The sequence below is a fragment of the Neomonachus schauinslandi genome, chromosome 10 (genome assembly GCF_002201575.2).
Source record: "Neomonachus schauinslandi chromosome 10, ASM220157v2, whole genome shotgun sequence".
Taxonomy (NCBI): domain Eukaryota; kingdom Metazoa; phylum Chordata; class Mammalia; order Carnivora; family Phocidae; genus Neomonachus; species Neomonachus schauinslandi.
Window position 1 is genome coordinate 7,090,052 of NC_058412.1, and position 25,006 is coordinate 7,115,057.

Genomic DNA, 25,006 nt, shown 5'->3' on the forward strand with positions numbered 1-25,006 from the left:
GGGTTCGGTGGTTATATTATTCTCTCTACTTCTAAATGCCTGAAAATTTCTATAATAAGAACAGTTTTGTGTGCAGAGTTTTTTGTTTGTTTGTTTGTTTTTTTGAGAGAGAGAGAGCGCATAAGCTGACAAGGGGCTCCATCTCAGGACACTGAGATCATGACCTGAGTCAAAATCAGGAGTCAGACAATTAACTGACTGAGCCACCCAGGTGCCTCTTGTGGTAGGTATTTTTAAACATAATAAGCAAAATGAGATTTTTTTTTTTTAGCTGATCCCACTTAGGTACATGAAATACCTATACACAAAACAGCCACACACTTTATAAGAGCCCAAAGTGATAGCATCTAACACTTGAGAGTAGGGAATGAGGATAAAGGGAGTTAATTTTTTTTTTTCAGTTTGTTTTTTTTTAAGTTTTTATTGAAATTCCAGTTAGTTAACATACAGTGTAATATTAGTCTCAGGTATACAATTAGTGATTCAACACTTCCATACATCACCTTGTGCTCATCACAAGTGCCCTCCTTCATCCCCATCACCTATTTACCCCATCCCCCCACCCCCTCCCTCTGGTAAGCATTTGTTCTCGATTGTTAAGAGTCTGTTTCTTGATTTATTTCTCTCTCTTTTTCCCCTTTGCTCATTTGTTTTGTTTCTTAAATCTCACATGAGTAAAATCATATGGTATTTGTCTTCCTCTGACTGACTTATTTCACCTAGCATTCTACCCTCTAGATCCAACCTAAATGAAGCTCCAGAAGGGTTTTTTAAAGACCAATGATGACTGTCTACCACGGACCGAGGAGTGGATCAACGTCATCCTCTGCACCTGAAGTCCAAGGAAAGAGAAAAGATGGGAGATGGAAAAGCCCGAGGATGCACAAGAAATTCCTGTGGCCCCACCGCTCAGGAAAAAGCATTGTTGACACTTTGGTGTTTCCTTCTAGTGTTTTCTCTACCCTTACAGAAATTGACCCTTTCCTTTTCACTCATTCCCAGACTTCAGAGACACATAGAAATTCCTTCAAATTCTGGATTACCCATTTTATTAGTGGTGTTATTTGGGGCAAGATGCTTCCTCTTGTCCAGTGTTAGATTTCTCATTCTGAAAAATAGGAACGATCGTAACCAGGCTCTTAAGATTGCATGATGATGAAGTAAAATGATCGCTGTGAAAAGCATCGGACCTCACTGGGAACCCAACAGGGACTCGGTAATTCCAGCTGCTTTTCTTCCTAGAGGTTCACTGGGGTAGCTCCACCAGGTACTTGGCACAGAGTCGTGCAGACAGAGGCTGATGATCAGTATTTGTCAAACCGAAGGGAACTGAGTTGTGACAGAGCCAGACCTCACATTTGGTTTTTCTTTTTCTTTCTTTTTTTTAAAGATTTATTTATTTGGGGCGACTGGGTGGCTCAGTTGGTTAAGCGACTGCCTTCGGCTCAGGTCATGATCCTGGAGTCCCGGGATCGAGTCCCGCATCGGGCTCCCTGCTCAGCGAGGAGCCCGCTTCTCCCTCTGACCCTCCCCCTCTCATGTGCTCGCTCTCATTCTCGCTCTCTCAAATAAATAAATCTTTTTTTTTTTAAGATTTTATTTATTTATTTGAGAGAGCGAGAATGAGAGACAGAGAGCATGAGAAGGGGGAGGGTCAGAGGGAGAAGCGGGCTCCTCGCTGAGCAGGGAGCCCGATGCGGGACTCGATCCCGGGACTCCAGGATCATGACCTGAGCCGAAGGCAGTCGCTTAACCAACTGAGCCACCCAGGCGCCCACATTTGGTTTTTCATCTCCAAGCATCTCCCTTTTCTGCCAGGATGTAGATACAAAAAAAAAAAAAAAAAGGATGGCATGCACTCTGCATTTTTTCCTGTGTTCCATTCTCCGGGTTCTATGTGCAGGGAAAAGGAGCTCACTTATTGGGCCCCCCAATTCTCATGGCGGTGGTGAGACACCCCAAAAATGTTTTTGTTTTTGTCATCTGCAGTGTTTTCCAGGGAAGAGTTCAAAGATGTGGAAATTGACAGAAATGCTGTGAGAAATCTTGAAAAAGGCTTCCTGGCTGCAAGGAATATGCAGGTTCACTCTTCAGGACCCAAAGGCTCCCAGAGGTGTCCTGCTCTCAGAGTCTCTGTTTTGCATGAGCTCTCCTGGAAGAGACAGCACGAGAGAGCACAAGCTGGGTGAGGGGCAGAGGGAGAAGCAGACTCCCCTATGAGCAGGGAACCCGACACGGGGCTCGATCCCAGGACCTGGAGATCACGACCTGAGCCGAAGACAGACGCTTCACCGACTGAGCCCCCGGGGGGTGCCCCTGGAGTCTCTTCTTATCTCTGTTGAGCAGGTCTTCCTTCTTTGGTGTGTCTGCTCTGCTTGGTTCTCATCATCATGGTGCTCATGGTTGCTTCTACCTGTAATAGAGCCATGACAGCCAATGTTTGTAAATCACTCCAGAGCTTAGAGAGCTTTGGTCCCGGACAGGTGGCTTGGTCTTTCTTAGTCTGGAAAGAATCTTTGCTGAGGGCTGTAGTTGGATCTCAAGGAAAGAGGAGTGCTGACTCGCGCATGGCTGTGTCCACAGACACTCACGGAGGACCAGCTAGGACCAGGCTCTGCCTGATGCGGAGGGGGACAGAGTCCAGTGGGAATTCCTGCTTCCTTAAGAGCAATGCTAGCTGACCCAAATAACAAGCTCTAGTTCCAGTGCTAACTAGTTGTTACTAACTAGCATGTGCCCTTGGCAAGCCGCATCCCCTCTTGGGGCTTCAGGAACCCTCCAAGGAGCGAGAAGCTGGACTGGACAACACAGGTGGCTCCCCTCCGTCTCTCCCGAAGTCCATCCAGTTAATAAAGGCCATGGCCGGGCCAGCCTGGAGACTGGCTCTATTCTAGGTCATCTCTTTTCAAGAAGTAGACAAGGAATAGACTTTGCCCAGGGCTGCAGAGTGTCTTCAGGGTAAGTGTTGCTCTAGTCTTGTTTACGATTTTTAATAAACACTGAAGAGCAACCCTCCCCCCCACCCCAGGGGGCTGTGCCAGAGCCCGTTGATTGCTAACCCAGTGCTTGCTTGCTTATTAAGGCCACAAGTGCTGGGAACAGCAAAGGAAAATCAAATCTCGATAAAAATCATGGGCTCTCTGGAGCACAGACCTTTATCAAATCCTACGCTACTGGTAACATCTCAGGACACAGAGAGGCTTTTGCTCTATTTTTGGAACTGCAGGGAGATTTAAATCAATGGCCATTTGTTGAGTGTCACCTGTGGTAGATAGTTTGGGGTGACTGAGCTTCAGCCTCGTATGGGAATCAGACGTGGCCTACACTTGAATAGCACTTTCCAGTTTACAGAGCATATTCACAGGGTCTCAGTTAATCCTTACTACAACACTGGGAGGAGCTAGAAACTCAGAGAGGTGAGGTGATTTCAGTAAGGAGAGGCCAGTGTTAAACAGGAGGGCCTCTGCCTCTAGATTCAGGGTGTTTTGGACTGTATCATGCGACACTGATACAGTTAGATTGTTTGGAGACACAGCCTGGAGAGTTCAAAAATGTATTCTTATTGTTCTTTATGAAAGGTTCTTGGAGGTGTTAACATTTGATATAGGTCTTAAGATGAGTATGATTTTTTTTTCCTTTTTTACTATTTGAATAGGTCATCATAGATTTGGAAAGCGTAGTAAAATGCAAGAACCAAACTAACAAACAAAACAAAAGACTTATAATCCCAATACACAGGTGTTGCCACTGTACATGATGTACATTGTTCCTTCTAGTTTTTTCCTTTGCATTTTTTTCTTCAGTTGAAATCACACTTTTTTTTTTTAAGATTTTATTTATTTATTTGACAAAGAGAGACACAGCAAGAGAGGGAATGCAAGCAAGGGGAGTGGCAGAGGGAGAAGCAGGCTTCCGCTGAGCAGCGAGCCCGATGTGGGGCTGGATCCCAGGACCCTGGGATCATGACCTGAGCTGAAGGCAGACGCTTAAAGACTGAGCCACCTGGGCACCCCTGAAATCACACTCTTGACATAGTTTTAAACTGTTTTTCTCTTTACCTTACATTTTATCACATACAGTTTGAATGGGTTGAACTCCAGTAGGAAGTGATGGTGTGTGATTAGGGAATGCTGTGCTAAGAACTAAGCTGGAGAAAAGGTGTGGGGACAGGGAAAGGCAAGGCATATTCAGGAAACAGTGAGTAATTCTTTGAGGGGACAGGGAAAGGCAGGGCATATTCAGGAAACGGTGAGTAATTCTTTGAGGCTAACCTTGTGGTTCAGTGAGGAATTGCATCGTAGCAGGGAGTCTGGAAAGACATTCAGTGTCAGATGGTGGAGAGACTTGAATGGCCCCTCAAGGAATTTGTATTCTCATTAAAGAACACTACACTATACATTGTACACATTTAGAAACATACAAACAAGAGCGTTTAGAAATAATTCACAATCTGCACAAACAGAATTGCTATTAATGTTTGATACATGTAAAAACTTCCAATGTCTTTCTGTACACAATTATCTTCTTTTTTCCCCAAAGACACAACACACTGATTCTTTTCTAATCTGATTATAATTCCACAGATGTCTTTCTTGGTCATTAAAAATTCTTTTGCAATAATGGTTTTTAAACATTTGATGCACTGGGAACTCTGTGTTTAAACAAAATCCTATCAGGAACCACAAAAGCCAAAAAGGATAAAAATAAGGCTACTGTGATCAGAGCACGAGTGAAGGCCCTGACGCCTGCTTGACCCTGGAAGACACCCTGACCCCATTCTGAAAACCACTGTTCCATCACGTCATTTTTATGGCTGCATGGTAAGAATATAGCACCATCTAGTTAATCAGTCAGCTTGGTTGTTTCCAATTTTCTGCTTTGTAAATTGATACTACATTCTTTGAGCACATCCCATAATTATTTCCCAATGAAGGTTTTTGAACATGGGCATGACATAATCAGAGCTATTAGTGTGAATGCCAAATACAGTAAAATCTGACTTAACTGGAATTCAGCTAACCACAATCCTTAACTAGCCAATTTTCTTTTACTCAACTTTGGGAAACATAGAGGAAACTCCTTCTCTTCCTCCCTTCCTCTTTTTCTCTCTCTCAAACACACACACACACACACACACAGAGGGAAAGAGAGAAAGAAAATTATGAAATAGGGATAAATTTAACAAATCTGTAAATGTACTCTGAAAACTATAAAACATTACTGAGAGAAATTAAAGATAAGTATAAATGGTGACATATACCATATTCATGGACTGGAAGATTCAATATTGTTAAAATACCAATTCTTACCTCCCTCCTCCCCCAAATGCCAGTTCTCCTACAAACTCATCTATAGATTAAACACGATGACATTCAAAATTTAGCAGGGTTATTTTAAAATTCAGTAAGCAAAATTTAAAATGTATGTGGAAATCCAAAATAATACTGAAGAAGAGCAGAGTTAGAGGACTTACACTATCTAGTTTCCAGATCTACTATAAAGCTAAGAGTAATCAAGATAGTATGGTACTGAACTAAAGGTGACATATAATATAGACCAATGGAATAGACTAGAAAGTCCAGAAAGAGACCCCCACAAAAATATGGTCAATTGATTTTCTAGCAAGATGCCAAGACAGTTAAATGGGGAAAGGATGATCTTTTCAATAAAAGGTGCTGGAATAATTGGTTGGTTACATGCACAAAAATGAACTAAAACTATAAAACTTATTTTAAAAAAAACAGCAAAGGGCGCCTGGGTGGCTCAGTTGGTTAAGCGACTGCCTTCGGCTCAGGTCATGATCCTGGAGTCCCGGGATCGAGTCCCACATCGGGCTCCCTGCTCGGCAGGGAGTCTGCTTTGTCCTCTGACCCTATCCCCTCTCATGTGTTCTCTCTCTCTCAAATAAATAAATAAAATCTTAAAAAAAAAAAAAAACCAGCAGAGAATATTTTCTTTTTATATTGTAGCAATTAAAAAATTTTTTTTATTAACATACAATGTATTCTTTGTTTCAGGGGTACAGTTCTGTGATTTGTCAGTCTTACACAATTCACAGCGCTCAGCATAGTACTTACCCTCCCCAATGTCCATCACCCAGCCACCCCATCCCTCCCACCCCCCTCCACTCCAGCAACCCTCAGTTTGTTTCATAAGATTAAGAGTCTCTTCTGGGTTGTCTCCCTCTCTGGTTTCATCTTGTTTCATTTTTCTCTCCCTTCCCCTATGATCCTCTGTCTTGTTTCTCCAATTCCTCATATCGGTGAGATCATATGATGCTTGTCTTTCTCTGATTGACTTATTTCGCTTAGCATAATACCCTCTAGTTCCATCCACATCATTGCAAATGGCAAGATTTCATTTTTTGATGGCTGCATAATATTCCAGTGTGTGTGTGTGTGTGTGTGTGTGTGTGTGTGTATCACATCTTCTTTATCCATTCATCTGTTGATGGACATCTAGGCTCTTTCCATAGTTTGGCTATTGTGGACATAAACAGCAGAAAGTCTTAATGACCTTGAATTAGGCAAAAAAATTTTAAGTAGGACACATAAAAAAATCAATACTTTGGACCATCAAAATAAAAAATATGTGTTTTTTGAAAGCACAATTAGGAAAATGAAAAAGCAAGCCACAGACTGGGAGACTATGTTAGCAAAACATACATAAAATAAAGGATTTGTGTTCACACGGTATAAAGAACTCTCACAACTCAATAACAAGACAAGATAATTAAAATTAGGCAAAAGATTTGAGTAGACATTTTATTTTAAAAATATAGATGCCAGGGGTGCCTGGGTGGCTCACTTGATTAAGCGACTGCCTTCGGCTCAGGTCATGATCCTGGAGTCCCGGGATCGAGTCCCGCATCGGGCTCCTTGCTCGGCAGGGAGTCTGCTTCTCCCTCTGACCCTCCCCCCTCTCATGCTCTCTCTCTCTATCTCATTCTCTCAAATAAATAAATAAAATCTTTAAAAAAATATATAGATGCCAAATAAGCACATGAAAAGATGTTCAACATCATTAGTCATTAGGGAAGTGTAAATTTAAACCAAAAGGAGATACTACTACATACCCATTGAAGTGGATAAAGCTTAAAAGATTGATAATGCCAAGGTTTGGCTACAATGTGAAACAACAGTTTACATTTACTTACCAAGTTGAACATTCACTTACCATATGACTTAGAAATTCTACTCTCGGGTATTTTTCAAGTGAAATGAAAACATTATGTCCACACAAAGATTTATACATGAAGACTCATAACAGCTTTGTTTGGAGTAGCCCCAAACTGGAAGCAATCCAAAAGTCCATCAGTTGATAAGTAGATAAAGAAAAATCTATATCTTAATGTAATAGTGCTTAGCAATTAATAGGTATGAACTACTGATACACCCAATATGATGGATGAATCACAAAAGCATTACTAAGTGAAAAAAGCCAGATGCAAAATGAATACACAGTATGTGTTTTTTTAAAGATTTTATTTATTTATTTATTTGAGAGAGAGAGTGAGCGATTGGGGGTGGAGAAGAGGGAGAGGGACAAGCAGACTCTGCACTAAGCACAGAGCCTGATGCAGGGCTCAGTCCCACGACCCTGAGATCATGACCTGAGCCGAAACCAAGAGTCAGATGCTTAACCAACTGAGCCACCCAGGCGCCCCTACACACTGTATGTATTTATATGAAGTTCTAGAATAGTTCTAGAAAAGGCAAGTCTAGAGGTGCTGGGTGGCTGAGTTGGTTAAGTGCCTTCAGCTCAGGTCATGATCCCAGGGGTCCTGGGATTGAACCCTGCATCCTCAGGCTCCTCCTCAGTGGGGAGTCTGCTTCTCCCTCTCCTTCTGCCTCCTCCTGCCCCCTGCTCATGCTCTCGCTCACTCTCTTTGTCTCTCTCTCAAAGAAATAAATAAAATCTTAAAAAAATAAAAGAAAAGGCAAGTCTATGGTGATGATAGCAGATCAGTGTTCGCTAGGGGTTTGGGGCTTAGAGATAGGAACTGACTGCAATGTTCTAAATCATATTTTTTGGTAGTGGATATATACATATATATGCACAAACTCATCATGTACACTTAAAATTGTGAATTTTATTGTAAATAAATTATACTTCTACTGGCATTTGGGTTCATCTTTGTTCACTTTTTTTTTTGTCATTTGTCATTCTTCTAGCCACTTAGCTTCACATGTAATGGTTCAGAATTGCAGGGTCTTCTAATGTCAAGGATAGAGTTTGTGTTTCTGTTTGTTATTTTCTTCATTGTTTTGAGGTAATTTTTGAGAGAAAAAGAAGTAGAAATGTCTTCTCCTCACCTTCTTAAACTTGGAAGTCTTATAGATGATATTTAAAACCACGGGACTGGAGCTATCCATATTTAATGCATTATTTTACATTTTGAGATACTATACTGAGTTTCTACAATGATAAATAAGGACTGAGTCTCCTATACCTCCCTATTTCCCATTCCCTACCCCCCAACATAGTTATAAAACAATTTTAGTTATATCAATAATCAGTATATATACTTGCTCATGACTGCACAAATGGCATTTACTAGAGAACCACATTAACACTATGTTCATACCAAATTTCTTATTCAGTCTTTCACTTTTACTGGAGTCACTCATTTCCTCCTTTTCTTCCCATGTGCCTGATTTTCTATGCATCATTAATTTTTCCTAATGTTCTAACAAAGTCTACCTCAATTCTATCAATGTTCTCCATAATCTCCAATATGTCATATGCATCTTACTCCTAGAGACCTTCCTTTCAGAGCCTTCCTTCCATGTTCTTCAATTTAGACTGGACATTATAGAGATGTCGTCTGAAAATTTCCATTCACCATCATCATGGGGACTCACATTGCCTCTTATGCTGTAGATCCCTTGCTTCCTCGATTCTATGGGTTCCCATCTTGGTTTACTCCCTTCTTTATTGGATCATCACCTCTAGTAGTCCACTAAACGTACAAGGAAAGGGTACAAGGGAAGGAAATGATATTAGTTCTTGCATGCCTGAAATATTTTACCCTTATATGATGGATGGTTTGGCTGAATATAGAGGTGTAGGGTGCAGATTAGAACATTGAAGTCATTGGTCTCTTGTCCACTAGATTACAGTGTGGAGAGGTCAATGGATTCTGATTTTCTTTTCCTCCCTAGAAGTTTACAGCATCTTCTCTGTATCCCTCATATTTGAAAAGTTCACAATGATGTACCTGACGCTGGGTCTTTTTCATTCCTTATGCTAGCCCTTTTGAGTTGGAAACATATGCTTTAGTTCTGAGAAATTTCCTTATGTTATTTCCTTGGTAATTTTTTCCCCTTGGCTCTCTATCTGGCATTTCTAGCAGATAGCTTTCAACCCTGTAGACTTCTTTTCTTGCTTTATCTTTTCTCTGCTATTTTCCATCTTTTTCGTCTTTTTGTTCTGGAATGTTCTCTGAATTTATTTTTTATATTAAATTTTTATTTTGAAGCTGTCTGATTTCTCCCAATTCTTTTTTCCACTTGTTTTCTGCCTTTCAAGTTAGAAGCCTTTTCCCATGTCCAGAGGTGCTTGGCCATCAGCTCTCAGGAGCCTAGAAAGCTCTTTGCACATAAACCAGATGTGGGCCCTAGGGCTTCCGCCTAATAGGACAGAGTTCAAACCCACTATGAAGAATCCCAAATGGTAGTTTCTGGAATTTATACCAGAGAAGACTCTCATCTCCTGCCTGGGGAGATGTAAAACTTGCTACCGACATTCTGGAAAGGAAGTTAAGAGCAGTATTCAGATTTTCACTCAGTTATCCAGTTCCCAGACTGTGCTTCCTCCTGCCCCACCCACCCACTCTCCAGCCTCTTCAATTGCCATCACCTCCTCTTTCCATTTCCTTGGTCCTTGTGGACTTGGCCCTTTTATGTGATTGTTATTTTGGTGGAAATAGGAAATAATGCATTATTCAGTCTGCCCTGTGTTGTTTCAGTGATAAGGAGACTGAGATTCAGAGAGGGGTTGCGTTCTTTGTGGGACCCCATGACTCCCCAAGTCTTCTGTCTGCTTCTGTCTGGATCTCAACTTCCTCAGACATAAAATGGAAGAATAGTTCTAGGTGAATTTCAGAAACTTTATATCCTGGAATTGTATGTTTCAAGAGATCAGAACCTGATCTCCATGGCTATTTTTTAAAAAGATTTATTTATTCATTTTTAGAGAGAGGATGTGTGCACAAGTGGGGGGAGGGGCAGAGGGAGAAAGAGAGAGGGGAAGCAGACTCCCTGCTGAGCAGGGAGCCCAACTCGGGGCTAGATCTCAGGACCCTGAGGTCATGACCTGAACTGAAACCAAGAGTCAGAAGCTTAACGGACTGAGCCACCCAGATGTCCCTCCGTAACTATTTAATTTGTCCTATTTTTGGTGCTTTCATGATGTCCCACCAATCCCCGTCTTTTTTGGGGGGTGGGGAGGGGTAGAGGGAAAGAGAGGATCTTAAGTAGGCTCCACAGCCAGTGTGGAGCCCAGACATGGTGCTCGATCTCACAACCCTGAGATCACGACCTGAGCCAAAAGCAAGAGTCTGACACTGAACCCACTGAGCCACCCAGGAGCCCCCTCCATCCAACGCCCTTCTAAGACTTCTTCTCCCCTTCTCCCAAATCAAGGGCTACAGGTAAAGGCTGGCTTCATGGGTGTGGAGCCTATACAGTCACATTTGTTTAATGGTCAGCTGTTCTGGCCTGAAAATTTTTATTAATTTTCGAACCAGGGGTGCCACTTTCATTTTGTGCAGGGCCCCATGAATTATGTAGGTAGTCCTGGCCACAGGATGGTCACCAGCCAGGACTCCTCTTTCAAGGATTTTATAGCCCATAACCAGAGCTACAAGTCCTGTGGCTCTGCTGAGCCTGCTTCCCAAAAGGGAGGGAGGAGCATGGAGAGGAGCGCCTCCCCACTAGAAATGGAGAAACCAGCCCCCAACAGGTTCTGCAACTTGCCTGAGATCTTATCACTCAAGGGTCTGGGAAACGCCTGAGTTATTTAAGGCAAACTCGGAGTACCTCACACAATCTTAGAAGGTTGTTTTGCTTCTGTTTAATTGGGGCCGTGCCTTCTGGCGGTTGATGTCCTTTGACAAGGCAATTTTGGATTCAGAGGACTTTATTCATCCATCTACTCATTCACTAAAGAAACCTTTACGAAGCAGGGAGAGCAGGCTCTTTGGAGCCCTCTTCCCCCTCTTCCTCCTGCTGGCCGCACCACCTGACTTGACCTCCCGAGGCTCAGTTTTTCTTCCTGTTTGATGAGAAGAGAATAATTACCTCCCAGTTCAATGATGAGATGACCTGTGTAATGGGCCTGGTGCCGCGCCTGACACACAATGTGCCCAGCAAGTACTCATTCCTCCAGCCTTCTTCCCAGCACTAAGGCAAACCATAAAAGATTTCAGCTTCAGCTGTGGACAGGCCAGCCCACAAGCAGGCTTGGGAACACCCAGAAGGTCCATTCATTGGTGGGGGACATACTAGAGTCTCTCTTCCCTTCAGCAGAAATGTTGATGGGAGCCCAAGGAGGAAGGCTCATGCATCTGAGAAGTGTCCGGACGGCATTTGCTTTCAGGAACATCCCTGTGCTTTGTGATTAACATTTAATAGGTTCCAAGAAAGCTTTGAAGTTAATAATATGTCTCCCCTCCCTTTGAACCTATGATGATCTTTCAACCAATGATCTTCAAGTGATACACTTATGTCTGTAATGAAATTTGGAGGCTCTGGCAAGGAGCAAGCCAAAGACTTGCTCTTATCTTTATTGAAAAAAAAACCTTAAAAGTCTAGTTATGAAAATTAAGCCCACAGAGAGACATGGTCCAGGAATTTGTCCTGAGAAATGCCTCTTCCCCAGGCTGTTCCTGTTCAGTAAGATAGATGGGGGAATGATCTAGTAAATTTAGCCTCATGACAATTTATGGCATTCGTTCTCACTTTCCAGTTTACAGATGTTTGACAAAGTCTTTGCACATCCATCACCTCATTTGTACCTTACAATCTCAGAAGGTGTTTTGTGAAAGTTATTATCCCCACACTGCAGATGAGAAAACTGGGCCCTGGAGAAGTGACCTGTCTAGGTCACGTAGCTACCCCAAACGTATCAGGGCCAGGATTCAAATCTACTCTCTTTATTGCAGAGTCTCTACTCTGTTGCCTCCTTGAAATGGTATTTAGTTATTCCCACACTTAGTAGAACCTCCTTTACTAAACTTTTAGCTGAGGTGTGCTGGGTTCCAAGCCTGGGGATGCTGGCAGCATCAGGAAGTCGGGAGAAGGCAGTGGGACCAGCTCTAATGTGGCCACCAGGGCCCCCGACCAGGGCCCCTGCCTGGCGGAGTGGTGGTCACATTCCTGGAATTCCCATGGCCTGGTCAGGACAGAATAATGCAGCCCCTCAGGCTCATCAGGGGCCAGATCTGTCCCTCTCACCCACTCAAGGGCTTTGCTTGGACTTTGCCTGTAATCTCCCCTCTCTTTCCTACTAGCCAATATTTCTTTTCCATGAGTACACAAACATGCTACAACTTCCCTGTTTAACCCCACTGTGTCTCCCTATAGGGTTGACCAATTCTTTACTCTTCCTTTCAGCAAAATTCCCATGGGCCTTGTCTTTACTGTCTACTGTTTCCTCCCGTTCTGCCTTGAACCCATGCCAATCAAATTTCCACCCTTCCTACTTGACCAAAATCATCTTGTCCATGACAATTATCTTGCTGGATCCTGGGCTAAGCTCAACCAACTCTTAATAGCATTTGACATTTTTCTTTCTTGAAACACTATTCATGTGGCTCTGGTCACTGCCCTTCACTGGTTCTCTCCTTCTACCATCTTTGCTGGATTGTTCTGTTCTGCCTGACTTCTACCTGTTACAGTGCCCTCATCTCAGCCCTGGTCCCTTTCCCCTCATCTACGATCTACACTCCCTAGGTGTCTGCATTTAGTCCTGGGCTTTAAATCTCATGTTTACACCACAGCTCCCAAATTCACATCTCCAGCCAGAACACTTCTCCTGAATTCGAGACTCATTTGTGCAACTTCCTATTCAGTATCTCCTCTTGTATTTCTTACAGTCATATCAAACTTAACATGTCCCAAATCTAGATCTCACCCCCCAACCTGCCCATAACCATCCCAGTGAAGGACTCCACCATGACCTTACTATGCCATCTTCGATTCCTCTCTTTTTCTCACAACTACACCCAATCCATTGTTGGCTCCACCTTCAAAGTATATCTATTTTCTCCTTGGCCACAAAACCAAGTACTGGTCCTCCCAGTGAGTCATTTTCATTCCTGCTTCTCCTCCTTGGTCCATTCCCCACAGAGACCTGAACAATACTTCAAAGTGTAAATTAGACCATGCCACTCTTGTGTTCAAAATCCTTCAATGACTTCTCAGCACACTTAGAATTAAATTGAAATGCCTAACCGTGGCCTCAGAAGGAATATTCAAAACACCCATATTCAATAATATATTCATGTATAAGAGTCTATATAAGTAGAAATTTAAAATGTATTCCCTTTTATTTTCTAAATAACCCAAACTAAATCTGTTTATAGAATAAAACTGCGGAGCACCTGGGTAGCTCAGTGGGTTGAGTAATCAACTCTTGATTTCGGCTCAGGTCATGATCTCAGGGTTATGAGATCAAGCCCCGTGTGGGGCTCTGTGCTGGGTGTGGAGTCTAATTGAGATTCTGTCTCTCCCTCTCCCTCTGCCCCTTCCCCACCACCCCTGAAATAAATAAATAAATCTTATTTTATTTTATTTTATTTATTTGAGAGAGAGAGTGAGAGAGAGAGAGCACAAGAGGGGCTAGGGTCAGAGGGAGAAGCAGACTCCCCACTGAGCAGGGAGCCCGATGCGGGACTCGATCCTGGGACTCCGGGATCATGACCTGAGCCGAAGGCAGTCGCTTAACCAACTGAGCCACCCAGCCACCCAAATAAGTAAATCTTTTAAAAAAGAATAAAACTGCCAACAAAATAAGTTATAACAGAGCATTCACCAAATCAGTCTAATAATTTCTAAGTCATTTGTTGGTTTTCAGAAATTATTGGTGTGATCTTTTGATATGTTCTTATAAATTAAATAATGCCCCTATTGACAGAGGGAAATGCATCCAACTTTTCCAATAACTTCCCCAATAAATCAGTAGCTACTAGGTTAAGTTGTAGTCTCAAAATAGAGAATTTCTCTCAATAACAATATTATTTGTGGTAATGAATTGTCTCTCAGCTGCTATTCAACCAAGAACAATTATATTAAAATATTTTCTGATCCTTACAGTATCATCTGAGATTCTTCCATATTCAACATCTTATTATTGGCTTAGTCACAAAAACCTTTTGTGGCGCACCATGTCTAATGATGTTGAGCCTGATCCTTCCTGAGAGGCTCAGAGAATGGCTGCCAAAACTGCGTGCCCCACTAGGCTACTCAGTTTTGACTCCTGGCTCAGACGCTTACACAAATTTTTGACAACCTTTGTTTTAGTTTTCTTGTATAGAAAATGGGGCTCGTGGTGAGTTAACAAATTTAGAATGGTGCCTGGCTCAGAAAATGCTAGATATGCATTAGCTCTCACTTTACTAAGAAAACCCTGTTGTTAATGCCCTTGACTAGAAGGCCTGTGGTGGATTTTGACAAAGGGACGCCCTTCACTGGAAGTAAAATTGAGTATGAATGGTGAAAAGTGGGAGCTGCACTCTGGAATCCTCAGGCTCTTCCTTCCTCGCAGCCTCCCTCCTGTGGAGGGAGTACTGCTATTCCAACAAAGCCCCAAATGCCTGACTAGTACTTGTGTGGGCACCCCACTTGTCGGCTCCCCCAGGCTCCCCCAGCCCTCTCTGAGCCAAAATTCCATGAAGGCTATCATCTTTACAGGCTGGCATGGGTTAAGTGGGCAGTACAAGGCAACCATGGCCTGCTGACTGGCCCCCCCACTGATCCATGGGGCGCCCCTTCTCCCTTCCCTCTTCCCCAGTGGGAGCCAATGATGGTAGCCAGGAGGTGGGATCTACCAGGGACATCTGGTACAATGCATGGGACAGACTATGGATGTACTGGCTGATATCAGTCCTGTGGGGCCAAGGGACCTCCGGGCAGTCAGGGCCCTGCCCAGTGCTTTCACCCTGAGGCCCACAGCTCTACCTCTTACCCATTATCCTGGCCACACTGGCTTCCTTTTGTTTCTCAAACACACCAAGCCTAGTGTAGCCTCAGGGCCTTTTCACTCTCCCTGGGATACATTTCCCCACATTCCTGCATGGCTCTCGCATTCCCATCTTGGCTCCACTGGCCCTCTTCAGGGAAGTCTTCCTCATGACCCTATACAAATTCTGTTCACTCCACCCCACCCCAGTCACCCTATAAACCTACCTGGCTTGAAAGCATGAATCACTCCCTAAAGTTATATTTTATATTTATCTGTTTTCTATCATTCTGCCATGATATGGCTGAAAGAGCAGATGACAAATACTGCTGCAAATACTGTTAAGAGATGCAGAAACTGCCAAAAATTTAGAAGAAAACGAGTGTTATAATGTCACAGGTTTGCAGTGTGAAGGTTTGCTATTCGGCAGGATAAAATATAGATATTTCTAACAAGTCCCTTCTTGTGGTAGTCACTGGATTCCATTTCAGTCATGGAACATGGGAAGGACTGCTTCTGAGGGGCCATTCCTGGGAAGATGCATCAGAGAACATATATTCTCCACAGTAAATCGTTATCTTTTATACAAGAGCTACTTGGAGGGGCACCTGGGTGGCTCAGTCGGTTAAGCTTCTGCCTTTGGCTCAGGTCATGATCTCGGGGTCCTGGGATCAAGCCCCGCCTTGGACTCTCTGCTCAGCGGGGAGCCTGCTTCTCTCTCTCCCTCCACTGGTTCGCCTGCTTGTGCTCTCTCTCTGTGTCAAATAAATAAATAAATAAAATCTTAAAAAAAAAAAAGGCAGAGATAAACCTGGAAACTGCTTAAAAAAAAACAAAAGAGCCACTTGGAGATACCATGTTCATGGAATCACTGACTAGACCCACTTTGACTAGAATGGCGGAAGAGCTCTGGGATGAGGCTACAGACGGCTGGGGAGATCCACCCGCCGCCTCCTTCCCCAGCAGCGAATGGCAGCGGAGACCACAGGCAGAGGGGCATGCATGACTGTGGAATGCCCTGGACACAGCTGATTTTATAAACACGGGACCTTTCAGATGTCATGGGATGTAATGAGCCGAATACCCATAAACATCTTTTGTTCCACATAGAAGGCTGTCGTCTATCTCGTGGCAAAATACTTAAAAGACCTGTCAGACTTACAGATGAGTTATCTTTTTTCTCGTGAAACAAAAAGGCAAGTATTCCTGCAATGACAAGTGGTTGTCAGTAGTACTGCCTGGCAGGTCTTCTTGAAATTGTGAATATACTTAATTTGTCCCTTCGGGGTAAAGGGGCTGTTTCAACAAAGTGAGCAGCTGAATGGCTGGGTGTGTTGACTGGCCTTATCTTTGGATTTACGATCTCAGATGTCCAGGGGGGCCCTAAAGGTGCCTGACAATTTAGTAGATTTCTGATTTAACTCTCCCATTCCCCAGAGGTTTTACACCTCTGACCTCTCCTTGGACCTCGAGCAACCCTCCCGACTCTCACACTCAGCTCATGACCTCCTTCCCATTTCACCAGAAGCAGTCAGAAGGGCCCTTTCCTCACGTCCCCACCATGTCTGTACCACAGGCCCTCCCTTCCTGGTCCTGTCACAGCTGAATTGTCTATGCTCCGGCCAATCCCTCTGCCTGAGCTGCAGACCCATCCCCTCTTCCCAGCTCAGTGATAGCCCCTGAAATCATTCCCTTTCTTCCCACATCTGAAACAAGCAAGCAAAGAAACAAAACCAGACAAACAAAAATCTGCCTTGACTTTACGTTGTCTCCCAGCGATGGTACCCCTGCTTCTGTCTATGATGAAATCCCTCACAAGAGTGGTCTACACTCTTCTGCCCTTCATCCCCAACACTGAAACTACTCTTGTCAAGGGCAGTGATGACCCCATGTCCAAATCTGACATTCACACCCTGGTCTTCATCTTGCAATTCTCAGGAGCTTTTGAGGAAGCTGATGGCCCCACCTTTTGGACACACTTTCTTTGCTTGGCTTCCAGGATACCACATTCTCCTGGTTCTCTTCTGCTTCTCGGGCATTCATTCTCATCTTCCTTCTTCCTCCCTACTTAAGTATGTTGGAGTGGCCGGGTCTCGGTCCTTGGACCTTTCTATCCACACACCCTTGATGATTTTATCCAGCCTCTGATTCCCAGATTCCTAATTCCAGTCATTAGCTTTCCACCAAACATCAAGCTCACCTACTCAACAGCATCGTCAACGTCCCCACTTGGATACTGGGTAGGCATCACTAACTTTTGAACATCCCAGCAAACTCTTGATTCTTTCCTTCACTCTATCATAAGCCCACACGTGTCTCCCTGGCCTCCACAAATGGCAACTGCATTCTCATGAGCATTCAGACCCAGAACTTTGCAGTCATCTTCAATGCCTTCTCTCTCACCCCCCACATCTGATCCATCAGGAAGACTGTGACTTTGAAATCTGTCCAGAGGTTGACTGTTTCTCCTCAGTGTCTACATGCTCGCCCTGCCCTCAGCCCACATGTGGGCCACTTCAGTGGCCTCCTAAGTGACCTCCCTGCTCCCCCCTGCTCCCTACATCCCCCTACTCCTTCCTGATCCCCCCTACTCTACACATCCCCAGAGGGACCCTTCTAAAATATGAGTCAGCTGCTGTCACTCTTCTGCCTTCCAGCTCACTGAGAATAAAACCTGATGTCCTTCCTATAATCCCCAAGACCTTATCCCTCATCTGGCCTGGCCGCCTCTCCGACCTCATGGCCTCTATCACACACCTCCTTGCTTTCTCAGGGCCACCTTACTGTCTCAAGGTCTTTGCACCTGCAGTGCTGATCCCCCACCTATCTGCATGGCTCAGTCCCCTGCTTCTTTTAAATCTCCTCTCAAATGTCACTTTTATTTGAGAAGCCTTCCCAGACCACTCTGTCTAAAACAGCAACTCCCAGCGTGCCTGTGTGGCTCAGTCAGTTGGGTGTCTGACTCTTGATTTCAGCTCAGGTCGTGATCTCGGGGTCCTAGGATCGAGCCCCGTGTCAGCCTCCGCACTCAGCAGGGAGTCTGCTTGGGAATTTCTCTCCCTCTCCCTCTGCCCCTCCCCTCTCTCTAAAATAAATAAACAAATCTTAAAATAAAATAAAATAGCAACTCCCACCTCCAACCTTTCCTCCTGTCTATTCTATTTTTATATTCTGCTTTCTTTTTCCTCATGGAAGTTTTTTGCCACCTGACATATTTTATGACTTACTTATGTATTCATTATGTGACTCTGCCAGCTAGAATGTAAGCTTCACGAGGTAGAGATTGTTTTTGTTCGTTGCTTTATTCCCTGTGCCTAAAACAGTGTCTGGCACCTGCTCAGCACTCCTTTGTCTAAGGAATGAAAAAGTAATCACTTTTTTGGAAGACATATGTGCTATGGAGACAACATTTTGAGAATGAATGTTTACAAATGTTTCCATTGGTATGAAAATACTTGGTTTTCTTTATCTTTGTGGGGTATCTTTTTCTGTTATGATCACCATAAAAAGGAGTATTAAAGTAAACTAAATTTAGGACAAGAACTACAAATCTCTGTATCACACAGTGTTAAGACAAGATTACTCTAATTACAATAGTACTAATATTTTCATTGAAAGGGAGGTTATTTAATTAATAATTTATATTTTTAGCTTGTTTTGATATTTATGAGTGTCCTATAATATACATCATTAGAACAGTCCTGCATGTGTATAATGGGATATGTTCAAAATTCTTTTCTGAAAGTTTACTGTCTAAAGGAAGAGGCATTTGGATAGGATTAGCTCTGGGGACGTATTTTAGGGTTTTGTTATATAACATTCTACTCCGATAACCAATTTCTGTGGCTTACCTATTACTTTGTAACAAACTACTATTATAATAACAAAGTATGTCAGAATTTAGTGTGGCTTAGAAACAATAACCATTTTGTTGACTTGGAATTCTGTCAGTCATGAATTTGGGCAGGACTTGGCTGGGTGGTTTTCTGTTCTACCTGGCATGGGGAGAGGGCTGCATGTAGCTAGTGACCGGGCTAGGCTGGGAGATCCAAGAAGGCTTCACTCACGTGTCTGACACCTCAGTCCTCTGCGTTGCCTCGTTAGTACACGTGGCATGCTTGGGCTTCCTCACAGCATGGCTGTCTCAGGGGAGTTGGACTTCTTGCCGCTGGCTTTCAGGACAGCACATCTGAGGAAAAGCAAAAGCTGCAAAGACACTGCTTAGAAGTTATGTAACACCATTGACTCAGAATTCTGCTGCTGAAAGCTGGCCGCAAGACCACGGCGATTCAAGGGGCAGGGAGATGGATCACATCTTTCAACGGGAAGAGTGGCAAAGAACGTAAGTCTACCTTAAATCCACCACAGGCTTCTTTTGCACGTCATGATTTTGTGAGATTCATCTATGTCGTTGCCTATATCAGGTATTCATTCTTTCTCATTACTGTATAGGATTCCATGGTATGACTATCACAACTTGCTATTGATTCTCCCATTGATGGACATTTGGTTGGTTGTAATTTGGGGCTGTTATAAAGAAAGTTTAATGAAAATACTTGTACATACCTTTTGGTGAACATATGTACTAATTTCTCTTGGGTATATATCTAAGGGTAGAATTGCTGAGTCATAATTAGCCTACAGTTAGCATTACTTCCAATTTTCCAAAATATTTCTGCCAATTTTCACTCCCATCAGCAATGTAGAAGACACTGAGTGTATCCATGTTTTTGCCAAACCTCGATATCGTCTTTTTAACTTTAGCCATCCCAGTGGATGTGTTGTAGCATCTCATTGTGGGTTTAATTTGCATTTTTCTGATGAGTCATGATGTTGAGCAGCTTTTCATGTATTCATTGATCTTTTAACTATCCTCTTTTGTGAAATAGTTGTTAAAGTCTTTTGCTTACTTTTTAATTTTTTTTTTATTGATTTGTAGTGGATATAAATATCTTGTAAATACCTTTTCTCAGTCTTTGGGTTGCCTTAACAATTCTGATGAAGTAAAGTTCTTAATTTTAATGAAGTCCAATGTAACAATCTTTTCTTTCATGAATAATGCTTTTAGGATTGTGCTTTTCAGGAAATCTGTCCCATCTCAAGTCAGAAAGATATTTTCTGATTTTTTTTTCCTAGAAGCTTTATGGCTCTACTTACTATATGTGGGATTGTGATCCATTTCAAATTAATTTTTGTATATGGTGTGATGTAGGGGTCAATATTTTTTCATATGAATGTCCAACTGATCCAGAATCATTTATTGAAACACTATACTTTCCCCACTGAATTTTAGTAGCACCTTTGTTGTAAATCAGTTTATCTTACATGTTTTTGGCTCAGTTTTTGGACTTTCTATTCTGTTCCATTGATCTTTTGGTCCATTCTTGCACTACTGTTTGACTTATATATTTTCTAACGTTAAACCAACTTTACATTTCCAAAATAAACCCAACTTGGTTTTGATTTATTAACCTATTTATATATATTGCTCAATATAACAAAGGACTTGCATTCAATTTGCTGATATTTTGTTTGGAATTTTTACATCTCTTTCTGAGACAGAACAGACTTTAATTTTTACTTTTCTTCAAATATCCTTGCCATGATTTGATGTCAAGGTTATGCTAGCCTCGTAAGATGTGCTGGTAAATGCACTCACTTTTCCCATTATTTAGAAGTCTGTGTACAGGGGCCCCTGGATGGCTCAATCATTGGGTGTCTGCCTTCAGCTCAGGTCATGATCCCAGGGTCCTGGGATCAAGCCCCGCATTCGGCTTCCTGCTCAGCAGGAAGCCTGCTTCTCCCTCCCCCAGTCCCCCTGCTTGTGTTCCCTCTCTTGCTGTCTCTGTCAAAAAATAAATAAAATCTTAAAAAAAAAAAAAAAAAGAATGTGTACGATGTGTACTATTTCTTTCCCAAACATTTGGTAGAATTTACCATCTTTAACTCATGAAATTGGGGTTTTCTTAGTGAGGTTTTTTTATACATAGAATCTATTTCTTAAATAAATATAGAATTGTTCAGATTTTCTATTTCTTCTATATACCTTTCAGTAACTTGTATTTTTCTAGGAATTTGTCCATCTCATCAAAATTTCAAATTTATTGGCCTAGAGTTACTGGCTCTGTTACAGAATTGAGCAATGGTTAGTGTTGACTTCTGTGTCTGTCACTTACGTGGAAACTTGGGTATAGTAGCTGCTTGTGCATAATAGCAGAGCTGGGGTCCTTGCTAGGATTTAAGTCCACCCTTATTAGGCTAGAAGGGCTAAACCTATCTCTTTCTGATGTACACATTCTTTCTTTAGATATGTTAATATGTTCAATTAAGGTGTTCAATAAAATACTGGCCCAGACTCCTCAATCCCTTTAAAGGTTTATTATCTCTGTTCTAATTTTATTTCCCTGTTTCCTCTTCTTGGGGTTACCTCAATGTTGCTCCACCATACCACCTCTATGTAGCTCAACTGTTTTCCAGAAATTTACCCACAGGGCGCCTGGGTGGCTCAGATGGTTAAGCGTCTGCTTTTGACTCAGGTCGTGATCTCCGGGTCCTGGAGCCCCCTGCTCAGTAGGGGGGGGTCTGCTTCTCCCTCTCCCTCTGTCCTCCCCCACTCATGCTCTCTCTCTCTCTCAAATGGATAAATAAAATTTAAAAGAAAGAAAGAAAGAAAGAAATATACCCATGTTCAAGCTCACCTGCAGCATAAGGCAGAATCCAGCTCACTGAGCACTTCCACCACTGATCATTTCCTTCAGACAAAAAAAAAAAATCTGTGCCAATCTGATAAGCAAAAATGGCACCTGAGCCAGAGTTTTAAGACCTGCATATTAAAGCTTCTCTGTTAAAACCCTCCTCTAAGGGTTTTAACAGAGAAGTCTTATAGTCTAAGAAAACATTTTCTTCCAAAGGGCTGACTGCTCAAAACACTCAATTTTCTGTGAAAGAATGGCTGGAAAAATCTGTGACTCATTTCTGCGTAACCACATGTCCAAAGTCTCAAATCAAGGTCCGTCAACTGTTTCAACTATTTTGCATATACATGAAAATCTTACAAAGTCATTCATCTATTCAGCAAATATTTATTGATCACATCCTGTGAGCTAAGAACTGTTCCAGGCCCTGGATATATAGCAAGAAACAAAAAGACAAAGACAAACTTTCCTGATCTCGTATTTTAGTTCAGTACATTAACTCTTCAGTTGCGCATTCAGTACCGCCCCTTCCTGTTCTAATATTTCAACATCTGAAATCAGGGCTGATCTAGAGAATAAAAGGCTTATGATCAAGATTTTCTTAGGACAATCCTTAATGCTGTAAAGATAGGGAAGGTTTTTCAGTAAGAGTCTGAAGTTGCACAGAGCCAAGCCTGGCAAATGACATGGACGACACAAATGGACAGAACATTTGTCTAGTGCCATGATAAAATAATGAGACTGACTGCTCCACTGGACTGGGGGGGGGTCTCTTGAAGGCTGGGACTCTTTATCTCTCATTTCCCAACTGCTGGCACAGTGCTTGGCATACAGTGGGTGTTTAATAACTTTGTGAAATAAATGAATTGACAAGTAAATAAGGAGTAAGTGAATAGAGAGCCAGTCGTTCTCTATTCTCATCTAGTCCATGACTTTAAATAACATCCAGACAGAAAGAACTCCCAAGTGTGTTATCTCCAGTCCAGAATTCACCTGAGAACGCTAGACTCCAGTATCAAATTGTCTTCTCATCCTACCTGGAGGTCTTACCAGCATCTCTAACAGGTCCAAAATCGAACTCTTGGTTCCTCCTCTACCCGACTCCCAAATTGTTCCACCCACAGCCCGCCCCTACTCAGTGATAACTTCACTCTTCCAGAGCTCCGGTCAAAAATCTTGGAAGTCACCCTTGACTCTTTTCTTTCTCCTACCGCCCACTTCCTGTCCATCAAGTTACCCTTATGGCCCTACGTTCACAATGTGTATTTCTAGAACCTCTGTATTTCTCACTGTCTCTAGTGCTTTTACCTGGTTCAAGCTACCACTGGATCTTGTCTGGATTATTTTACTAGTCTCCTGACTCGTCTCCTGCCCTCGCCCCGCTCAGTCTCTTCTCCCCACAAGGGTCAGACTGGTCTGCCAAACATAAGTCAGATCGTGTAACTCACCCAATAGCTTCCAAGTAAAATCCTCACCTAATACTAGTAGTATCCGATTCTTACAGAGGAGGAAACTGAGGCACAGAGAGCAGAATGCACCCAGCTCTACCTCAACAACCGTGTTCTTTCCTCCAGAACCCCATGCCTCTGCCACGCCAGTAAAAGCCAGACTGGAGTGGACCCGGGGGGCGGTCGCGTCCCCGCTGGGGAGGGGGGGCCGCCCCCGCCTCCCCGGCAGCTTGCAGGAGGAAGACGGTCCTGCAGCGAGCCGAGCCGGACCGAATCAGCTCAGCAGTAGGCGCGCCCAGTTTCTTCCCGAGGTCGGCTCCGGTTACCTCGACTGGGGAAGGAATGAAGTCTGGGAGGGGGCTGCAGGGGGTGCGGAGCTTCCCTCCCGGAGCGAGCGGAGACGAACCCGCGGCCCCCGGCGCCCGGAATCCAAAGCCGCGGTCTCCGTTTCCGCCCGGCCGGCTCCTCCGGTGCTCCCGGAAGCTGCCCTCGCCGCCCGGGAAACGGGCCCGGCGGCGGCGGCGGCGGCGCCGTCGTCATGGACCTGGAGGAGGCGGTGAGGGACCCGGGCGCCCTCCGGGCCCGGCGGCGGGGCGGGAGGGGAGTGAGGCCGAGCGAAGGGGCCGGAGGACGCCGACTGGCTGTGGGGGCGCCACTGACCGGAGGAGGGCGGGCAGAAGGCTGCGGGGCGGGGAAAGGGATGGGGCTGGCGGGCCGGGTGCGCGAGCATTTTGGGGAGAGAGACTGGAGTTTCTGGCTGGGCGAGGTTGTGGGTGAAGGGAGGGCGGGGCGTTAGTCCATGTGGGTGTGTTTCAGGAGGGGTATGGAGTTGTGGGTTTTATGGGGTGGCCACCCACATGGCCCATCCCCTCTCGGCCGGGCCACCCACAAGTTCCCTTTGATGCCGGGGTGGGCGTGGGAGGTCCGGGGTTGGAACCCGCTGGCTCCTGAGCACCCACCCCGCCTCCCCGCCCGTCTCACTGGGATCCTCGCCGCGGTGGGGTTTGGGCCACTCCAGTGTGATGCTAGTATGCAGTACGGGGTCTGCATACTTTACCGACTTGTTGAAATAAATACGGCGTTCATTTTTGACATACTACATAAAATGCCGCATTCTTTGGCCGTATTAAAGGAATATTGGGCAATTAGATCAACGATAAGGTCAAAGACCCGAGAGTTCGGGACGAGTAGTTTAGTGCCCATCAATGTAGGGTGATAGAAGGCCTTGCTCATTATAGATTCTCAATAAATGTCTATCGAATGATGGATGGCTAACGTCTGTACATGCTAAGTTAATGAAATTAATAATTATATCTCACCATTAACCTGCATTTGCTGTGAGTAGGGATCATGTCTATTTTGCCCACCACTGAATCCCCGGCACCTAGTTAAATGCCTAATGCATACATAGGTGATTCTCCTTATATTGCTGAATGAATAAATCGGAACTTGGAACAGCCCCCATAAAAATCTGATTCTTTTGTGGTATGTGTTTTTAGTGTCATTGAGAAAGTTCCAGATGGCATGCAATTTTTATTTTTATTTTATTTTATTTTTTTAAAAGATTTTATTTATTTATTTGACAGAGAGAGAGATCACAGGTAGGCAGACAGGCAGGCAGAGGGAGAGGGAGAAGCAGGCTCCCTGCTGAGCACAGAGCCCGATGTGGGGCTCGATCCC

General features: G+C 43.7%; 1 protein-coding gene across 1 annotated transcript in view; it reads left to right on the forward strand.

Annotated features, from left to right (window-relative positions):
• The first annotated feature begins 23,829 nt into the window (after positions 1-23,829).
• The window catches only part of TAF1B (TATA-box binding protein associated factor, RNA polymerase I subunit B), a 65,361-nt gene continuing 64,184 nt past the window's right edge, over positions 23,830-25,006 (forward strand). Inside the window, exon 1 of the mRNA XM_021697567.2 lies at positions 23,830-23,882. Coding sequence (XP_021553242.1) covers positions 23,865-23,882 — 18 coding nt within the window. The 5' untranslated portion in view covers positions 23,830-23,864. The remainder of the gene's footprint in view (positions 23,883-25,006) is intronic.